The following is a 23051-nucleotide window of genomic DNA, read 5'->3' on the forward strand; positions in this document are numbered from 1 at the left end:
ATAAACATAGGCAGATGACAACAAAAGGCTAAGCAGGTTGTTATTGTTTTTGCAGCGACAAACTCCCTTGATAAATGAAGCAAAGTGTAAAATTCCCCTTTATGCCCAGAGTCCCTGCAGAGTTAAAATGGTGATATTACAATGTTAAATTAATGAGAGTCTCAAATCCTAACTTGCACAAGTGTACAGTATGTTGAATACATGCTATTGTCATAGACATTTTGCATACTTGACAAAGGTTTTTATGAACCAAACAGTGGAGTCTGCTGCATATACTGTACTTGAGACAGATTTGTCTAGAGGCACTTTGACTTTAAATGTCTTCTTTGGAAATATAAGTGAAACCGTGGAATGGCAGACACCAAAGGAAAAGGCAAAATGAGGAGTTTGTTAACCAGCAAGTCTGAGAAAAAGAGACAGCAAAACTGAATGGAAGGCAAAAAACATCATCAGAAAACAAAAGACATTTTCAGCCGAAAAGATCCTTCACTTGCTTGTGGAGCATATTTTATTTGTCTTTCAGCCATGGCGAAGGCATCTTAAATAGGTGGCAAGTGATGATGACATCATACACGTGAGTGTCATTACCAACAATAAAATAATGTACCTGTGACCAAAATGGCAAAGTGGTGTTGTCATTCTTATAACATTTAATAATTAAACAACCAGAAATTCAATTTTAAAAATTACAAAAATGAAACATAGAGGTTCGAGGGTAGCCACAATTCATGACACCTATGTGTTAGACTTAAGTGAATGCACAATGAAACACAACTTTATAACTCGATTGAGGGACCCACATTCAAACACCAAAGGACAGGAGCTCACCCTGAATAGATAAGTATGAACATCCTTACACTTGCACAATTTAGTGTTACTAAGCAATCAGAACATCATGGGAAAACTTGCATAACCATATCAAGAATATCTCTGTCTTATTTATAATTTATAGACAGAAGGTTGTTATACTCACTGATCATGGTGTTAGAGAGTGAGGACAAGTAAGAATTTCACTGTACTCTGTATACGTGACAATAATGACCCTATAAACCTACTGTAAACACATCTGTCTAATTTTTGAATCAGGTTTTTCCTTTATGGTATTTTACGCATATGAAGACTTGGGTGCCAAATGTTGATATGCCACCTCTTTGTCTTAGAGCACATTCACCTACACTAATACACCCTCCACCCATCCTTCTGCTGACACCAGCATAGGAGAGAGTTTCCCCCCACCCATAGTTACAGCAGCCCAGGTAAGCAGAGAGCTGAGGAGACTTTGTGCCAGCAAAGCAGTGGGTCCAGATGGAGTATCGCCACGACTGCTGAAGGTCTGTGCATCGGAGCTGGGGTTTCCTCTACAGCGCATCTTCAACCTGAGCCTGGAACAGGGGAGAGTCCCGAGGCTTTGGAAAATATCTTGCATCACCATAGTCGCAAAGGTATCACGTCCTAGTGAGCTGAATGACTTCCGGCCTGTCGCTCTGACGTTACATGTGATGAAGACCATGGAGCGGCTGCTGCTTCACCACCTGAGGCCACAGGTCCGCCATGCCCTTCGACCCTCTACAGTTCGCATACCAGGAGAAGGTGGGAACGGAGGATGCCACCATCTACATGCTACACCGATCCTTCTCCCACTTGGACAGAGACAGTGGTGCAGTAACAATTATGTTTCTGGACTTCTCTAGCACCTTCAACACAATCCAACCTCTGCACCTTAGGGACAAGCTGACAGAGATGGGAGTAGATTCATACCTGGTGGCATGGATCGTGGACTATCTTACAGACAGACCGCAGTATATGCGTCCCGGGAACTACAGGTCTGACATTGTGGTCAGCAATACATGAGCGCCGCAGGGGACTGTACTTTCTCCAGTCCTGTTCAGCCTATATACATCGGACTTCCAATATAACTCAGAGTCCTGCCATGTGCAAAATTTCGGTGACGACACTGCTATCGTGGGCTGCATCAGGAGTGAGCAGGAGGAGAAGTATAGGGACCTAATCAAGGACTTTGTTAAATGGTGCGACTCAAACCACCTACACCTGAACACCAGCAAAACCAAGGAGCTGGTGGTGGATTTTAGAAGACCCAGGCCCCTCCTGGACCCCGTGATCATCAGAGGCGATTATTTAATTTAATATTGTTACTTTATCAGTATGCTGCTGCTGAAGTATGTGAATTTCCCCTTGGGAATAATAAAGAAAGTATCTATCTATCTATCTATCTATCTATCTATCTATCTATCTATCTATCTATCTATCTATCTATCTATCTATCTATCTATCTATCTATCTATCTATCTATAATACCAGTAGATTCAGATACTACAAAAATTAGTACTACTAGAGTATTATTAGTACTAGTACTATTAGACTACTTAGGGAAAGCATGAAAACTCCACACATTTGACAGACTAGGAATTAAATCCAAAAGACTGTAGCCAGGAGACAATAGCAATTCCCACAACACCACTGTGCTTAAACTAAGTATTTGTGTGTGTGTCCTGCAATGGGGTGGTGTTTAGGGAACCCATTCCCGGACGGGTTTATCTATTCCCGGGAATTCAGGAATCCCACATGTCATTCCCGGGAATGACACAGTGCACGGGCATCTCACATGTGAACGGCTTTACAGGGAGCGACACTTATTTTTAATAAAACTACTGCAATATGTTGACACCAATAAAAGACTAACCTTAACTACAAGCAGTTCATGCTGTCATATAAGTACATGTATCTGGTTAGTTGCGGTAATAAGAGCGTAGAAAGCACAACGTGTCGAGCGTGTGGTTGTCCAGGCGAAAGCGCACCTTTGTGCAGAGTACGCCAGCTGCTGAGAAAGCACGCTCTGCCTTTACTGAAGTAGGTGGTACAGTCATCAGATACTGATATACTTGTTCTAAACAATACCCGTGCTTGCCATTGCTCTGAAACACTGCTGTTTCAGCTTTTACTGATGCATCCAGTTTCTTGTCATCATTCTGTGATGGCAAGTTTCTTGGCACAGATAATGTGGATGCAACAGACTGACGCATTGCAATTTCAAGTTGCTGTTCAAAACTGTTGTCTGATGAAGTGCAAGCTGCAGCAATGGCGCCACCTTAATTATTTTCAACTATAACTCTGTTATTTCTTGATCGATTTTTACACGCTATATATGCAAGCTTGGCCGTTCCCGTTCAGCCGGGAATTCCAGCAGTTTCATTCCCAGGAATGGGAAACGTCCGGGAGCCCGGGAATGGATTCCCTAGTGGTGTCTCATTTAGGGCTGGTTTCTATCGTGAGCCAAAGACTGCTGGGATAGCAATGATAACCGAACTGTCCATATAGTAGTTACAGATAACCTATATGTTTTGTGTATAAAGACATTAGAAAGTGCATTAAAATTAAACATCACATCTAAAATACTTTGCTGCTTGCCTTTTGAGTACACTTATGAAGAGGAATTATCTGAAACTCTGGACCTCAGAATAACTTGAAGATATGAAAAGAATCCCTCAAGTTCACATAAAGGGATAGAATTTAGGATTGTAGACAATAGTACCTGGAACTTTACATGAGGGTTATAACGTGTATTAGATAGTTAGTCAATCGAGACGCAGCTTCAAGATCAAGTTTAATGTAGTATCGTGTACAGAGTACAGTGAAATTGTTACATGTATGTTTAGCCAACATGCAATGTGCCACCACTCTCCAGAACCATGATAAACAAGAATATGTTAAAATACAGAACTTAATTTTACTTAATAGAAAACACAACATTTCCATACCACTTGGCCAGTTATGGTCCTAGTTCATGAAACCTGGTGTGCCCCATGTTGAATGGCCATCTAATCCATACCCTCACGTCAATGCTCATATTAAGCATTGCTTGAACATTGTGATACACACGCCTGGTTTGGCAAAGTAATGGTCTTCTTGAGATCAGGTCTAGAAGCACATAAAGGACTTTTTTCAAACACATTTTTAGATTTTTGGATAACAAAGGCAAGCATGGGTATGTATTCATGCAGCTTCCATTTGGAATGCATTTTGACAAACACATGATTGTCTTCATAAGCATTACTTCTGAACATTATGAAATCACTTCAGTTCTTTTGTCGGGCAACTCCTGACTCACCAGTATAAGAAAACCTCCACATATGACATATCACTCAATTCATCTTGATTTTTAGATATATATGACATCAAGCTTTTTGGAGTTCCCCCTTATTTTTGGCTATCTAGGTCTGAAAAACCCTTAATTTGAGCACATTTTTGGAACATATTTTGTGAAGGAAATTACATTGTTACAATAAAGAGTAAACTACTAGGTGTCTTCAGCAAAACGATCAGAAGGGTCATAGCCCAGAAAGGGATATGAGGGGTCAAAATTACCCCATTCACAAAACTTTGAAAAAACAGGGATTAGTAACATATGCATGTAAAGTGTCATTTTTTGCTGTTTTGAGGTTCTTGATCATGAATATGATACTATTTTTGATATTTGATTATTTATCAGTGGTCCTAGCCCTCTATGAGCCACTCAGATAAGTTAAAAATTTAAAATTTCAAACATAAGCATGTGGGGTGTCGTTTAAGACTATTTCAAGGTCAGTGATTACAAATATGATATAATTTTGGATCCTTTCCTTGGCACATAGCCTTCTATGGATGTCAGTCAGAGGTTAAACATCGACACATTTCTTATACATTTGAGAATATTTCGATTTTATACATTTAAATTGAAGCACACATTTTAATATTTAAAATATTTGAAGCAACTATTCTTATTTATTATGTACTTCTACCTCATGAAGTAAACCATTACATTTCTTATGAACACCCTAAATTATGATGGCTTACACTAATTCAGACTTTTTTCAATATAACAAACCACTGGATACAAGGAAAGCACCAGTGTGTAAGCATAACAATTTCTTACATTAAAGAGGGAAGGCTGTTTTTTTTTTTTTTTTTTTCTTAATGCTGACGCAATACAGATTTTCACACTTTGGATAGGAGACAAATAACTAACTATCTGTGGCTGTCAAAAGAGCACATACCCAGTGCAGTATTAATTTAATGTATGCGAGTGAACTTCAGTTTAACAACTGTTTTAGTGGTGATTCTGAATAAGAAGACTGTGTTCATCCTTGTAGAAATATCTTTCCAGTAGATTGAACAAAAAATAAGCTGCCTCCAGCCACAAACTCTTCTTCTTAGAATGGATGGTGCTGGAAACAGATGTGTTACAATTTCAGAATGACCTCATACTGAAAAAACAACAGCCCTGATAAATAGCTAGTAAATATACAAGGACAGAACAGAGTGCAAGATGTCCCAGTATTCCATGACATATACCTAAAGGCCTTACCCAGCTAATATTTTGATGCCATGTTATTTTCTAATGAAGAACAGAAACGAGTAGAAATTGAGCAAGTTTTCTGTTTTAGTATTGCAATAAACAGGCAGCATAAAAACCTTTTTCATATGCAATATGTCCAAGGGGACACATGGCCGAGAAACTTGGGTCCTACACAAGCAGGGCACTTAACTGTGAGGGCTTAAGCAGGGATTGACAGAACATTCGTGATTTGAAAATAATTGCATGCCCCCACCAGTCCCAATTCAAATCATTGGGCACACTGAATGTCCCAGTCTAAGGTTCAGTTTTGTTTCATAGAGCCCAGTGCTGCTTGCTCAGACTCTGGCTTACAATTTTCTTGTACTCACTGAAGCAGGCTTAGAAATGGATGGATAGACATTGTTTTCTATAAATTAGCCTGTTTGTATCCATTGAAGACATACTTCAAATGACCAGGAAAACTGTGCTGTGAAATGTACTGAGGTCTATTCCAAGGCTGATTTCTTACACTTACCTCTAGATACCTCCCTATAAACACATACTAAACTCATCTCTTTTGTTTGTATTTTGATCCTGCTTAGTCTTCAAGATGCTTACTGATATTTATGCCCATTAATGGATTTGTTTATTTGGTTACATAATGCCAGGTGACCAAATCAAACTTTCTCAGGCTTGTCCATGAGACCTTGATTACTAGTTCCTGCCTGAGCTTTTAGTACCACTTGCTGTTTTTTTTGTTCAAAATACTCCTGTCGCTATTTCAACCAAAATAAATACATTGCACATTAGATGCCAACTAAGTTGTAACAATATGGCACTAACACAAACACTGACAGTAACACAACAATAGGTGTGAACTAATTTCATGTGTGTCACTTTGCATGATAGCTATTATAGTTATACGACTATGGCTCAGGAATTTGTGCAATTCATTAAATACATGTCCAAAGTTGTAGAATATGAATGCATATTGTGCATAATATTAATTAATTTTGTAATACAGTACTTTGATTGGAATGTTACATGAGTGGGGGAATATTTTGAGCACAATATGTTTAGAATCCAACATTCACTATTGTTATCCTACAGCAAAGTTTCATTGATACCCAGCCTTCTTACTGTAATAGCTTAGAACCAGAAAATAGTTTGCAAAAAAAGTTCTTTAAAACAATAACATTTATATTTTTTACAGTACACAAGCCTCATTTATACTTGATAAGTAAATATAGTATCACAAAAACCAGAAAAGAACAGATTTCAGTGACGTTCAACAAATGGCACTGTTTATTCTGCACGTTATTCAGGTTGTTGACAACCAATTGTAAATTAAAGAAAGTAAATTACATGCTGCTTCTTCCAAGAACTGCAAAATGACAGATTTCTAAGAAAACATATTTAAGTTAGCCATATATCTTTATGCTCAATGTGTCCTACAGAAACTCAAATAGGTCTGTTTAGTATACAACACACTGAGGGTCATCTGAAAAAGCCATTAAGACTCCCTTTCTTCTCTCTAATTAAGTTTTAACTTTTAGACTAGCATATTGAGAAGTTAGCTTTATGTAAATTAAACAAGTATATAGGCCTGTGGCAAGCGGCTGGGGGTGGCACCCAGCCAGGATGCCCGGAAGGACCGGAGGAGAGATTGCGCCTCCTCCAGACCATGAGGAGGCGACCTCCCTGGTGTCTTTGGGGACCACGGGAACTGAGCATGGAAGCTCAACCCTATAGGGGCCCGTGGTCACTGCCAGGGGGCGCCCCAATGCCCGAGGAGCCCTGGCCCTCAGCATTTCTGCCACACCCAGAAGTGCTGGGGGAAGGAAGACCAGGGACACCCGGAGTGCTTCCGGGTGCGCGGCCGGTACTTCCGCCACACTGGGGAGTAGTCGGGAGGCACCTGGAGCACATCCGGGTGTGTATAAAAGGGGCCGCCTCCCTCCATTCGATGGCTGGAGTCGGGTGAGGAGAGGACCAAGTCTTGTTGGAGAGAAGTGGAGGCGGCCTGAAGAAAGAGGCATTGGCTAAAGGCCTGGACTTTTGGGGGAGTTGTTTGGGGCTGTGTGCACTGTTGTAAATAGAAATTATGTATAATAAACGTGTGTGGGTTGAACCATCGCTGTCCGCCTGTCTGTGTCCGGGCCAGCTTCCACAAGGTCATACTTCAGCATACATGTTATGTTAAACATTGTGTAACCTATTATATAAGGGCAACACTGCATCAAGTTCCTCAGTTCAAAAGATAATTGGACACAGTTTATTTTAAACATATCACAGAGACTGACACAAACACATGGAGTGCTCCACAAAACACAAAAAGCAGAGACTGCAGAGGGCAAACTGGCTCAAGGTTAACAGACTGAGTTACGCATTTCTTCTGGCAAGGACTACTGATTTATTTAGACAAATGTGCCAATGTAAATACTGATATTGGTGTTTAAGGCAAGGTCAGCACCTGGCCCCTTAACATGATGAAGTATTCAAGTTTTATTCATATACCACATAAAATAAATTAAATTAGATGATAAAATTGGAAATTTGCTCAAAAAACTGTGCCACATGGGTAAAGTACAAACTAGAAGGAAGGTACTTGCATGACAATGCAATTACTATGTTCTTTTATGGAAAGTATAAGAACAAGAAGGCTTCTGATGCATAACATGATGCACACAAAACTTAGAATCTGGAAAGTGATAATTAAATGTTTCAAATGCACCTTAAAGTAAAGTTAATACTTTAAACTAATTTTTGCATTTTAGACATAAAAACTAAAAAAAATGATTCATTTAAGAAGAACAAACTTCCTCTCATCCACTCAGGAGCATTTAATTGTGGTGGCACTTTTCATCAGTCATTTGTGCTCTTACACTCCTTCTCCTTCTTTGCCACCCTTGTATTTAACTGCTTTATGGACACAAGACAATAGTGGGCTGGGAGGGAGTTTGGAAGTGGATGAGGCTGTAAGATACCCATATTCCCAACTGTATTAAGTTTCATGAACATGTTTAATCCGGCTCAGGGACATCATCTGATTTCAAAGGGAGATCAGTTTGATGCAGTTCTCGCTTGCTGCACTCAGTTTTCTTATGTCTTGTCACTATGCTCACTTTTGCCATAGTGTAAGATATGCATGTTAAACAACAACATGCACCGTAAACTTCTCTTTTATAGTGTGATGATCCCTTGCCCAGTTTTATTTCCTCTCCACATCTGCTCCTGTTTCAGTTAATCACTTTGGTTCAACCTACACAGCATGTCATTGTTCATTATCATCTGATTGTTACATAATTTGCTATATGACTTCAAACATCTCACTTTTTTTAACGGGAAAGTGCTGTATTACTATGTTAGTTTCTTTCTTTAAGGACATTCAAACATCTTATTGTGTTGCTTCACTTTTTGAAAAAGGAATGTTTGGAGCGCTAAAAGATTTTTTTAAATTGACTAATTCAAAAGACACAAACTAACCATCTAAAGCTGATGTCACATTACATAAGTTTTTGTGGTTGGCTTGGTCAGAGCTTGCCAACAGCATTTGCTGATCTTGTCACCAGTCAGTCAGTCATTGTCCAACCCACTATATCCTAACACAGGGTCACGGGGGTCTGCTGGAGCCAATCCCAGCCAACACAGGGCACAAGGCAGGAACAAATCCCAGGCAGGGCACCAGCCCACCACAGGACACACACACACACACACCAAGCACACACTAGGGACAATTTAGGACTGCTAATGCACCTAACCTGCTTGTCTTTGGACTGTGGGAGGAAACCAAAGCACCCGGAGGAAACCCACGCAGACAAGGGGAGAACATGCAAACTCCACACAGGGAGGACCCAGGAAGCGAACCCAGGTCCCCTTACTGTGAGGCAGCAGTGCTACCACTGCGCCTCCATGCTGCCCATCTCTTGGCAAATCCATGTCAATTTATACCACTGAAAATTTCTGGGAATATCACATTTAGCAAATGTATACCAACCTTCCCAGCGTAGCCATGCTTGTCCCTTTTTGTGACAGTCAATAATGTGCTGTCTGACAGAGCCGGCACTGTGCAAAGGGTTAACACGTATGGAGAGTTGTGCCTCAACCTCTGCCCCTTTGTAATTTTTCCATTCTGTCATGGTATGTATAATATCAGAGAAACAAGTTTCTCTTCTATTTGTGAAGTCCAAAATACCTTATTCCTTGTTGCTACATTATATATATATTTTTGCATACTGTGTATTTCATGCGGCACGGTGGCACAGTGGTAGCGCTGCTGCCTCGCAGTTAGGAGTTTGCATGTTCTCCCCGTGTCTGCATGGGTTTCCTCCGGGCGCTTAAGTTTCCTCCCACAGTCCAAAGACATAGCAGGTTAGTTAGATTGGCGATTCCAAATTGGCCCTAGTGTGTGCTTGGTGTGTGGGTGTGTTTGTGTGTGTCCTGTGGTGGGTTGGCACCCTGCCCGGGATTGGTTGCTGCCTTGTGCCCTGTGTTGGCTGGGATTGGCTCCAGCAGACCTCCGTGACCTGGTGTTCGGATTCAGCGGGTTGGAAAATGGATGGATGGATGGATGTGTATTTCATGATGTTTTTCTGTTTATTTTTAACATTATGTTTTATTTTTACATTACATGTCTTCTTTTTTCACTTTATTGTAAATGTGGGTGTGTGCCTGATAAAAATAAATCTAATTTCATTTTCTAATCAGCTTTATTAAAAGTACTATGACATCTGTATTTGGCATGAAAATAAATAATTTTAAATAGAAACATCTACAGGCAAAATGCACAGCGCACAGCACAGATTGTCAAGAGTAATGGTATGAATCACCCACCTCGATCAAAGGACATTTTAACATCTTCAATGTGTTCAGTGAACCCTGAGACTCGGTAAAGTCCTTCTGAATTCAACCCTGGAAAACAAAAGAAGCAACAAAGTTTTTTCCACAACAGACACTAGCAATGCTATGGTAATGCTATATTAAACATCTTCAGAAACTAAATATTGGGAATTTTTTACTATGTCAAAGATTAATCCAGTAATCCATATAGATGAGGGTTTCCCTCTGGCTATTTCTGACATTCATGATCTACATATGAATGATCATTCATAATTTAATTAAAGAAAAGGCATAAAAAATCAATGTTGTATTTCCTTTGTGTACTATAAAATTAATCCAACCATTAAACTCTCAGATTGTGCTAAACTAAGATTATTTGAATTAAGTCTCTTTACATCTCTAATGTGTAATATTTTGACAATGTTTTCTATCTCTGAAACAACATAAAAATTCTTGCACTCTAAAATTACACACTGGAAACTAATGCCAATTTTTCCGTCCCACTTTTGAAGCTTTTCTAAAAGAGGAGAACAGCTGGTTTGACATCTAGTCACTAAAGTTAGCAAAAGGTTTGAGGTCAATTGCTGGTATGGGCTTATTGTTCTTAAAAGAGTTCCTCAAGTTTCAATCTTCTCGGTTTACAGACAGCATCATCCTTCCCTATAATATCTATTTTTAACAGACGCCATCTATATTTAAGAAAAAAGATTTTAAACCTCGTTCTTCTATCTCCCGGATGCACATATCCACCACCATAGGTCGTTGTGTATTGTGTGCCTTCACAAGAGTCGTTAAGTCACAGCAGTAAACTTTCTTGATCCTCTTCAAGTCAGGCTGGCAGTCGTTGGGAACGTATTTAGAACACTGTTTATGAACATTGAGCCCACAGTCTGAAAAAAGGTCAAACACATAAAGAAAATACCCTTGTTAAATTACTTAGTCATGTTTCAGAAATAATTCATCATATTGTGGCTCACAGGTAATAATCAACAATTTTAAATATTGATGGGAAAAAAGTACTACTGAAGTATTATTTTTAAAATAGTTTATGCAGTTTTTGTTTTCTATAAGTGTAGACTTTACAGTATTTGAATCATGATCTGTCCACTACCTAAGAGCATGTCAGCTATTGCTAGTATGATTTTATACAGTATGGGTGTGTCATAAGCTATAGCAGTGTTGTACCGTGTTAGCCGTTATGAATGTAGCGAAAAGTCAAGCAAAATGACACCTTTTATTGGCTAACTAAAAAGATTACCTGAAGAATGGGCCTGAGTTGCTTCGAAAGCTTGCATATTGTAATCTTTTTAGTTAGCCAGTAAAAGGTGTCATTTTGCTTGACTTTTCGCTACAAGCTGTACAAGTGCTATTGTAGCACCTTCAGTTCTGAATGAGTCCAAAATATACCACATATTAAGACTTTTATTAAGCAAATCAATAAAAGGAAGGAGGTGAAGAAAAGGAGTACACAAAATACTGAATGGTGTCGCAGATTGAGGCCCTTATCGTCCTCTTGAACCCTCTGACTCGACTCCAGACACCAGGTAAAAGTCCAAATATTACTTTTATTTAGACAATAATGTGCACAAAGCACCCTCCACTCCACAATATTTATAAATCAATAAACACTACAATAATCAATCCTCCACACTCCCAGACACTTCGCCACCCTTCCTCCCAGCTCAGCTCACAGGTGGCGCAGTGGTAGTGTTGCTGCTTTGCAGTAAGGAGACTGTAGAAGATTGTGGGTTCACTTCCTGGTTCCTCCCTGTGTGGATAGCGCTTTGAGTACTGAGAAAAGTGCTATATAAATGTAATGAATTATTTTTATTATTATTATTATTATTATTACTGGTTTTCCAGAGTCCTTTATATAGTCCCTGAACCGGAAGTGTTTCTCCCTTCTGTCCATGTGATCATGAACACTTCCGGGTCAGATAAAAAGCTCCTTTCTTCAACCCGGAAGCACGTCGTTTCCTCTTGTCATGTGATCATGACGCACCTCCGGGTTATAGGGTAAGTAAGAGTCCGGCAGCCTCCCCACAGCGACTCCTGGTGGTCCCCATGGTATCCAGCAGGGCTGTGCATATAAACTACAAAGTCCATGAGGCCCTGCTGGAATTCGGGGAACGTCCACGCTGTTGGGAGAGCTCCACCTGGCGGCCTGGGGGTGATGGCAGGAATATTTAGCCGGCCACACACCACAATGGTCAGAAAGGAAACTCAAACCCATTGAACCTCCCTTTGTCTAACAGTTGAGGGCCCATGTGTGTGTGTGCTGTGCTTTTTCTGTTGGCATAACAGCGGGAAGTTGGTTCTTCTGAAGGAGCAGCTGTGGGTACCCATCCATCCATTTTCTAAACCCCTTTATTCTCAGCATGGTTGGCATGAAGCCGGAGTCTATACCAGCAACCTAAGGGCACATGGCAGGAAGAATCGCTGAAGCATTCATTGTTAGATAAAAGTACCCAATATTTGGGCTTTACTCTCTTTCAGTGTATGTGTCTGAGTTTTTCCATCTCTCTGTCCATAACAATACTTTTCATGATGTTAAAACGTAGCATCAGTTGCATGCAGCTTAGCACAATATCGTACCTTATTATCTTTTCCTTCTTCTACCACTATTTTGATTATTATTATTATTATTACTATTAACTAAGTGGTGAAGCCTCAGCAGTAGTACCAGAAAACTACAAAACCTCATCATATGTGCCAGTTTATGGCAAGGGGTACTGTAAAACCATATCACTCATTTTCATCACTCAATTTCAGATGCGGTGACTAGGACTGGGATGCTTTGTAGATACTTAGGTCCTGCTCTGAGGTAGAACAAATTCTTATCCTAGAGTGACCTTTACTGCAGTTCCTAGGAGTAATTCTGAGATGCTTGATAAATGAGTGCCCAGGTCTCCAAGTCAGCTCACTGGCTGTTCTTTTGCTTAAAATGGCAGTACAGACCCACATATCTCTGCCTGGAGCTGTGTGAATGCTAGTGGCCTAGTAGGTGTTCTCAGCCCTGACAGCTATTCTCTGATTTCACTTTAGTTACATACTGATGGACAGGATTGTATTCTCAAATCCCAGACACACAAATACAACAGATAAAAAAGTAGTCTGTCTTGTGGCATACAGTAGCACAGTAGTAATAGTATAAACAGCTTTCATATTAACTCCCATGTGTATTTTGGTATCTCTGTCTCAGATGTGCCTACTTATCAGTCAGAAGGGATTTTCTTGCTGGGATGAGCACTGATAAACAGGACAACTGTCAAAGGTAATCCATGTCAGTGAACTTCAGTAACCATGACCTGAATTAGGATGTTTGCAACCCTTCAGGCAGTCTCCTCTGTCAAACTCAACTCATCAAATTCCTGGAGATCGGTGTTCATGTTTGTACTGTTAGAGTAGGAGGCATACAGATACTATATCCACTTGCTCAATCAACTGCCAAAATATTTTACTTTCGCTAGATTGCACCAAGTTTAAGCATTGTTTATATTGCAATAATTTTTTTAAGAAGCTTCAATGTAATTCAAGTAAACTGTTACACTGAGGTTCTAGAGCAGGAAGTACATGAATAACATGTACTATTATGACTATTATTTTTGGGATAGGCTCCAGCTTCCCTTTGACCCTGCTCAGGATAAGCGGTTTCAGAAGATGGACGGATGGATGGATAGATGAATAAACCTGCAATAATAAAGTGCACAGCTGTAGGTTTATGCTAGGTTTAGTCTGTCAACTAAATTGCTAGACTGTCTAAATGATCAAATGAGAAATGAGGCTCTGCTGCATTTTTTTATTATATATATTTTTTTCTGAAAAATCAGGGCACTGCATGTAGTTTAGAGTTTTGACTACTTTTAAGGTCATTTGTGTATACCTGTTGTTCCTACACTGCTGTGGCCTAAAGTTGTTCTCATGCAGATTTTACAACTGAATAAAATTTTAATGGATTATTTTCTGTATAGTATGGCACAAAATTATTTTATGCTATTTTGATAACTTGTATGTTTTAAGTGTATTCTTTGAAAACATATATTCTTATAAGTGTTTACAGAACATTTACTTTGTGGATTGTTTGAATATGTGATTGACCTCAAAAGCCAGGCAAGACCATACTTAATAAGTGTTCTATGCAAGGTTGGCAATGATTATACAATTCACTTTTTATTCTGCATTATGTCACTATTATCATCTCAGATTATCTTATTTTCTCAATGTGCATGGGTCCCATTCATTGTTTTTAATTCGGGATGACAGGTAGCATCTTTGCCTCATATCTCCTGAGCCATAGTCAATTCTGTGTTTGCACTGTAAATATTAAAAAGGGTTTAATTGGGTTTTGCTAGGATTTTCTCGCTTCTTCTAACAGCCATGGAAGAAACTTTCAGGTGATGATAAATTGCTCTAATGAATCCCATACAACAGACTAGCAACTCATTTTGAGAGTGCTTACACTTCTTTCTGTGTAATGGAATTCAATTTGTTTGTAAAATGGATGAACAATAAATCTTTTTTTGGATGGCCTTAGTATACACTGCTTGTCTTTATTGTTGTAGTGTTTTTTATATTACAATCTTTTAAAGGTATGCCCATCAAACTCCACCATTTCATTTCTTCCATCTATGTTCTATTAAATCTACTGAAATTATCTTGTTTGCTGTGTACATTGCAATGTGCTTATAGTGTGGCTGATGCTACTGAATGCAGCTATATTATGTTAGTCTATCTGTGCTAAACATTAAGACTTTGTTTCCATGCCTGGTTTGCTGCAGGGGCCCAAATGTTTATAAAAGAAAAGAAGACACCAAGCCTTTCACTCTGAAAGCTGGCCACTGGCATGCACTGCCTTCATGATGCAATGTAAATTCTCCACTATCTTTTCTTTTAATTTCAATAGTAAATCTATTTTTAGGGGCTTAATCTAGCACTGGTATATTGAGGTAAATACAGTCATAGGAAAAACTTTGGGAACCCCTCTTAATTCTTTGGATTTTTGTTTATCATTGGCTGAGCTTTCAAAGTAGCAACGTCCTTTTAATATAGGACATGCCTTATGGAAACAGTAGTATTTCAGCAGTGACATTAAGTTTATTGGATTAACAGAAAATATGCAATATGCATCATAACAAAATTGGACAGGTGCATAAATGTGGGCACCCCAACAGAGATATTACATCAATACTTAGTTGAGCCTCCTTTTGCAAATATAACAGCCTCTAGACGCCTCCTATAGCCTTTGATGAGTGTCTGGATTCTGGATGGAGGTATTTTTGACCATTCTTCCATACAAAATTTCTCCAGTTCAGTTAAATTTGATGGCTGCCAAGCATGGACAGCCTGCTTCAAATCATCCCATAGATTTTCGATGATATTCAAGTCAGGGGACTGTGACGGCCATTCCAGAACATTGTACTTCTTCCTCTGCATGAATGCCTTTGTAGATTTTGAACTGTGTTTTGGTGTCATTGTCTTGCTGGAATATCCAACAAGCGTAACTTCAACTTTGTGACTGATGCTTGAACATTATCCTGAAGAATTTGTTGATATTGGGTTGAATTCATCCGACCCTCGACTTTAACAAGGGCCCCAGTCCCTGAACTAGCCACACAGCCCCACAGCATGATGGAACATCCACCAAATTTGACAGTAGGTAGCAGGTGTTTTTCTTGGAATGCGGTGTTCTTCTTCCGCCACGCAAAGCGCTTTTTGTTATGATCAAATAACTCCATTTTTGTCTCATCAGTCCAAAGCACTTTGTTCCAAAATGAATCTGGCTTGTCAAAATGAGCATTTGCATGCAACAAGCGACTCTGTTTGTGGCGTGAGTGCAGAAAGGGCTTCTTTCTCATCACCCTGCCATACAGATGTTCTTTGTGCAAATTGTGCTGAATTGTAGAACAATGTACAGATACACCATCTGCAGCAAGATGTTATTGCAGGTTTTTGGAGGTGATCTGTAGATTGTCTGTAACCATTCTCACAATCCTGTGCATATTCCGCTCCTGTATTTTTCTTGGCCTGCCAGACCTGGGTTTAACAGCAACTGTGCCTGTGGCCTTCCATTTCCTGATTACATTCCTTACAGTTGAAACTGACAGTTGAAACCTCTGAGATAATTTTTTGTAGCCTTCCCCTAAACCATGATACTGAACAATCTTTGTTTTCAGATCTTTTGAGAGTTGCTTTGAGGATCCCATGCTGTCACTCTTCAGAGGAGAGTCAAAGGAAAGCACAATTTGCAATTGACCACCTTAAATACTTTTTCTCATGATTGGACACACCTGTCTATGAAGTTCAAAGCTTAACGAGCTAATCCAACCAATTTGGTGTTGTAAGTAATCAGTATTGAGCAGTTCATGCATTCAAATCAGCAAAATTACAAGGGGACCCAAATTTTTGCACAGCCAGTTTTTCACATTTGATTTAATTTCATACAACTAAATACTGCTTCACTAAAAATCTTTGTTCTGAAAACACCCCAGTACTCAGATGTTCCTAGGAAATGAACACTGTTACCTTTTTTGTTGAAAGTAGAGTAAATTATTATGCAGGCTGAGAGGGGTTCCCAAACTTTTTCATATGACTGTATATATATATTTTGTTTTGTCTGTCATGTTAAAAAGTACAATTCTTCTTGGATCAAAGAAGGTACTGTGTTCTTCGAGTGATGAGCTTTGCACTAAACATTACTTTTAGAATGAAGGCCAATAAAAGATCTACTTCGGCCTCGTCAGGCCACATTTTCCCAATGCTTCGGAAGATTTAATGAGCACTCTTACAAATTTTACATAGGCTTGACTGTTCTTTTCTTCTAGGAAATGTCTTCAGTCTAACATGCAGCTCATATATATACAAAATATGTAAAATGGCTGTAACATGCGGGAAGTGGCCAATTACTACTGTAAAACTATAACTTTTTTGTGTTTAGCATCAACATCTTACAACGTCCTGATAAGTGTTCTCCTTGAAGTGTTCTTCAGCTTTTGAGAGATGTCCTAATTTTTGAAATGTCATGGTTGTGCCATATTTCTTACAACCCTTAGTGATGTTCTCCACAGCACTCCATAATACATTATATACTGTATGTGCATTATCATTTAACATTCTCAAATAAATTCAAGGTCACAAGAGGCTAGAGTCAATCCCAGCAACACTGACTGCAAGGTATGAACTAACATTGGGCAGTACACTAGTGCGCCACAGAGCTCACCAACTCTATATGTACCACACACCCACATGCACCTTCACAAACATTCAGTTTAAAACATAGTAATTAATATAATACACATGCCTTTGTGATGTTGGAGAAAAACTTGAGCACCCACAACAGAAACTCAAGTAAACACTTGAAAAACCTTTAAATTTCATAAAAAAAACAGTAAATAGACAAGTGATTTGAAGGCAAGGTGTTGGATCTATGAAGCAGCATCCCTGACAATGGGTGGGCCATGTCACCCAGGGTATATGTAACATCCTGAAACTGATTGATTCAATTCTCCTGATCTGTATCTTCGATCAACAGTGTTTTGAACAACTTTTTGTGGATTATGTTTACCTACAGTATGCAACCAAGAATCTTATCTGTGAAATTTTACAAAAGAAAAACTATTTTTGTAGGTGTATGCTAACCAGAAATCACCTAGATTGATGTTAGGTGAAGGCAAATTACAATTTTATATGTGATAATGTGAATAGTAAAATCCAAAAGCAGGAAAAAAAAAACATTTTTCCAAAATAAAAGATCCACTTTTCTATCCATTTACTCAGTTTTTGCTGAAACATTATTTGCTACACATTTGTTATTGAAGGTGACAAATGTTTGTCTGTACTCCATCATCTACAATTGTGAATGCAAAAATAAACAGGGACAGGTATGGTATCACTGAATGGGCACATTTTTGTTGTTAGTCATTTGACTATTTCTTTCATTACTGAAAAAAAACTTAGAATTTAAAAAAATTCAAATAAATACTGAAGATATTCTTATTTCCACCTACTTTTATTTGTGTCTTTCACAGCAATAAACCTTAAGTGACAATAGGCCAAAAATTAATGGAAACGTTAAACATTGCTTTAAACAACTTTATTTGAAATATTTTTTTTAAGTTTTTCGGTCACTTAAAGTGAAAAAATGGAAATAGTTTTCAGTAAACTTGTTGTGTGAACTGTCTATAAAATAAATAAGGGTCTAGCATGTATGTAATGTAATAACAGTAATAAATTTGATCATGATTGGTGTGTCCATTTCTAAATTATACGTGCCACAGATGCAGACACAGACATAAACATACTGAAGGATGGACAGATGCTTATAAAACCAGAGATACAGAAATGATCAGACTTTAAAATGAAAACACTTGAAGTTTGAGCCCCATTTCAAAATTTCCCCTTATATCAAGTATGAAGAATGTAAAACGATATGCAAAATTTAAATAATATTTTTTATCTTGCAATGTTTTCATCTTGCACTCAAATAACGTAACACTTGCTTAATCCAATTTAGGGCTCCCCATAGCACTAAGGCACAAGGCAGGAAACAGCTGTGGGTAGGGAGCCAGTCAACCTCTGTGCCAGTCCATATGCACACCCACAATCAAATTTTACCTTTAGGAATGTTGTAGGAAAACGGAAGTACCTGGGGAGGAAATCCCACATGCACACGGAGAGAACATACACTACTAGCACGTAGACTCATCTGGAAGAATCACACTCCACTACTCTTAAGTCACTGGGTAACTGATGTTTTATACTACTTGAAATTGGAAAAAATAAAATTTTCACTTACGAGGATCTGTTCAAAACTTTTTTTAAAATATGGCAGGTTCTAATCAATAACATATTAGAATAATTTTCTATTTTGGGGAAAAGGATACCCTTCTTTTCTTGCTCCTATTACAGAGTAGCTGCGGTTGCTGGTTCCTCTCTCGTTCTCTTTCTTTGGGCAGTCACATTTTGCTTTGATTTGTTAAATCTTTCTAGACTTTAGAATCAATAAAAATATGAAAAAAAGGAATGTTGGAGGAAAATAGAAGTACCAGGGCGAAAAAGCCCACATGCAAACAGAGAGAACTTACAAAGTCTGCAAGACATTGACAGGGCATAGGCTTCAAACCCAAGACAGTGGATCTGTGAGGCAGCAGAAGTATGCAAAGTGCTGCCGTTCCATTAATTATATACGAGGATTAACATATTTAAATTCTGTTTTCTGACAAATTTTAATGAGTTGATATTTCTCACAGCTGAGCCACATTCAAAATTATTTTTGTGCTTTATCTGTAATGTTATATTTAGTTAGTATACATGATAAGCATTTTCAAAATCTATTCATGTAGGAATTATCCTTACTTTGTTTGGGATTTCACACTAGATGTTGGTCATATCCTGAATAATACAGTAAAAATATTATTCCCATTCAGTTATTGTTTTACTTTAGTTTCAGTAGCTTTCTATTATTTTTGCTTGATATCTTGTAATCATTTATGCTATATTGTAATGATGATATTTCTGTTTTAATCAGACTGTTCATGTTTTATTAACTGGCAAGGTATCTTCACTTAGGATACATTTACACTTCAGAACTAACAATATAATTACATCTAATCTTTTATCAAATTATTCATTCTTCTATTAAGGTAGTGATTTCAAATTAGAACATTAGAACAATCTAGATGAGAACAGGCCATTCATCCCAACAAAGCTTGCCAGTCCTATCCAGTTAATTCTTTCAAAATAACATCAAGTCTAGTTTTGAAAGTCTCTAAAGTCTTACTGTCTACCATACTACTTGGTAGCTTATTCCTTGTGTCTAGGTTTCTCTGTGTAAAGAATGTTTGTGTGAAATTTATGCTTAACATGTTTCCAACTGTGTCCCTGTGTTCTTGATGAACCTCATTTTAAAATAACAGTCTCTATTCTAATTCCCTTAATAATTTCGTCAATCATGTCTCCTTTTAAAGGAAAAGGCTTTTAATCTTTCCTCATAAGTCATCCCCTGTACCCCTGGAATCAACCTAGTTGCTCTTCTCTGGACTTTTTCTAGTGCTGCTATGTCCTTTTTGTAGCCGGGATACTAACACTGTACACAGTACTCCAGATGAGGCCTCACCAGCGTCTAATAAAGGTTCAGCATAAAATCTTTGAAAAGATCATCATTTGCTACAGGAAATATATGTTAGACACATGTAATCATGTCTATAGAAATAATACAACGTAAAAATTACTGCAAAAATGGTTATAACAAAAAGTGCACTTTTTTTGCACCTTGAGGTTTTTCCTATCTATCTTTCACTAATTTCTTGAACAGTAGCCTCAATTCTGATGACTGCTTTTCCAAAAAAGTGTTTCCTTGTTCACACTTCATTATCCAAAGAAGAAACAGGAACAAAGCACTGTGACTGTATTTAAAATGAAAGGTCTTTGTCTGGTTACTCCCTTCTTATTATTATTGTCAAACCCTTTGTGAGGAAAACCCGTTTGACATGTTTAAGCCTAGAACAAGTATAATTATGAAAGCTTTTGGTATTTACAGAGTTGAAAATAGACTGAATGGAAGAGTAACCTGCTACAGCATACTGTATTTGTTAGACATTCAGAATTAACCTACATGGTATAAAAAAATTAGAAAGTTCAATTCTTTGAAATATAAGTCATGAATGTTGAACATTTAAAGTTGTTTTTTGGTTTATTAAAACTATAAATATAGTTTGCATAGACTTTGCTAAGCAAAAGAAAGTCTTGTCCTGCTAAAAGAAGAATTATACAAGTTGTCTTGTTATTGTAAGATCTAACAATCCGTCAAGTAGTGAGAGAGACAGGGTGATAGATCCACTCCTGGTACAGATGTAGTTGTGAATGGGAATGAAAGTAACCCTGGATGGAGAAATAAAATCTGCCTTTGAATTAGACATCACACAATGGGGAGTCAGGTAGTGAGCAAGACAAAGGTTTATCAAGGGGAAATTATGAAGAGGCAGAACATGGAGAAAAGTGGGGGAGAGGATGTGGTGGGAAGAGTGTTTAACAGCACAGTACACAAATCTAATAAAGCTACTTGCACACATAATTTTTGATCATGAAAGATCAATATGTAGAAACACATGTCTTGCTCTTTCTGGCCACTTGGCTATATGTTCTTTTCGGGATGGAAAATCAGGATTACATCACCAGGAAGAACGAAGCACATGACTAGAAAGAAAACATACTCTACTAATCATATATATTATATAATCTAACTATGAGAGAATGAATTTGCTTCTTATTCAGCCATGCTACATGCTACTAGAGAAGATTTTAGGCGACTCTCTTGGAAAAAAAACCTGAAGAACTAGTCAGTAAGCAGGGATGTGGAACAGCACTGATTGACAGGTCTTTACAGCAGCACTAAAAGACAGTTTTCATTGTAGGATATTCTCACTCACACACCCACACCCACTCGCACAAGACTACCAGTCAACCTACTATAATACAAGGATGTGGGAATAAAATCAGAGTAACTGGTGAAAGCCCATACAAACATGAGGAGAATGGGAAAATTCGGCACAAACAATGCCTTGACTGAGATTTAGCTCCATAATCCTGGAGCTATGAGGTAGCCCTGCCAATCCCTGCTCTGTGTTTCCATGTTGATAACATGCATGTGTTAACAAACATACTTAATCTTATTTAGCATAATTGGGAACAAGAGCCTATCCCAGCAGCACAGCTCACAATGTAGGAAAACATCCAGAGGTCATGCCAGTCTGTTGCAGAGGGAACATCCACAAGTCAAAGGGAGAACATGCAAACTCTACTCAGACAGCAAATATGTGCAGGATTTAAACCAAGGATGCTGGATCCCACAGCTAGCAGAGCTAGTAATCTCTGTGCCAACAGCACAAATAGGCAATACAAGCAATATTAAAAAAATACTTTGTGAAAAGAAATGTTATATATACTGTAAGATGTAATTCAATAATTAACAAATTATTCCTAAAATCTCCTGTCAGTGACGAGGGTGTGCTAATACAGGAATTTTACTATTAATAATAAAAACGGTGTCTTCATTCCTAACTCCAACTTGGTACATGGTACACTGTACATGACTCCATTTCACACCACATATCACATCAACAAGAGATTCTGTTCAGTTTATTGTAGTGCACATTCAACATATAAATATCTATTTCCCAAATGCCACAAAATATCATATTTTAACTGTAACTATACAAATTAAGTATCCAAGCTTTCTGGTGTTTTATTGTAAAATGTGATCGCAGTATATGCAAACAATGGATTTTAAACTTATGTATAAAGAAATGCAAACAACATGAGGAAAACCACCAAGAAAGCAGGAAGGACCAGCACCTTCATTTTATTAACTAGAATTAAAAAGCTGTGAAATGTCTATGCTAAGATGAAATTTGACTTAGTCTCCCCAATTCTCCTTATAGCCTTCATTGTTTCAATTTTTGCAGCTGCTTAATTCATTTGCATTAGAAAAATAAATGTTTCCCAGGGATGAAAAGTAAAGCCTACTCAACTGCAATGTTCTTAAGCATTTTCAGTACTAATAGCCACTGTGCAGTGTCATGCTCAGCAGTTGGCCCTCTATAGTTGCTGTATAATCACACAAAGGCCATTGCACATTTTCAGAAGAAGAATAAGATATTGTCATGTACACACACTGCTTAGTCATTGTTTTGTGCTTGTGTACTTTTTCCTCTCCCATCTTATTTTGAACACAACAGCCATTCAATTCAGTACACCGCATCTGTAAATATTGCGACAGTCAAGACATAACCCAGGTGGCAAAATACAGTACAATATTTTGTGACAAGAAAAAGTGACTCAATGTATGTACAATATAAGGACGAGCTTTGGTTTTACTCTTAACAGT

The 23051-nt window shown here is 38.2% G+C and overlaps 1 protein-coding gene across 4 annotated transcripts in view; it reads right to left on the reverse strand.

Moving 5' to 3' along the window:
* chn2 (chimerin 2) overlaps nucleotides 1-23051 on the reverse strand; it is a 552284-nt gene that overhangs the window by 14618 nt on the left and 514615 nt on the right. For all 4 annotated transcript variants that reach the window (XM_028818219.2, XM_028818218.2, XM_051935482.1 and 1 more), the window contains exons 9-10: nucleotides 10888-11061; nucleotides 10166-10243 (exon numbers count right to left, since the gene is read on the reverse strand). In XM_028818219.2, coding sequence (XP_028674052.1) covers nucleotides 10166-10243; nucleotides 10888-11061 — 252 coding nt within the window. The remainder of the gene's footprint in view (nucleotides 1-10165; nucleotides 10244-10887; nucleotides 11062-23051) is intronic.

This window comes from Erpetoichthys calabaricus, chromosome 13, assembly GCF_900747795.2.
Source record: "Erpetoichthys calabaricus chromosome 13, fErpCal1.3, whole genome shotgun sequence".
Classification (NCBI taxonomy): domain Eukaryota; kingdom Metazoa; phylum Chordata; class Cladistia; order Polypteriformes; family Polypteridae; genus Erpetoichthys; species Erpetoichthys calabaricus.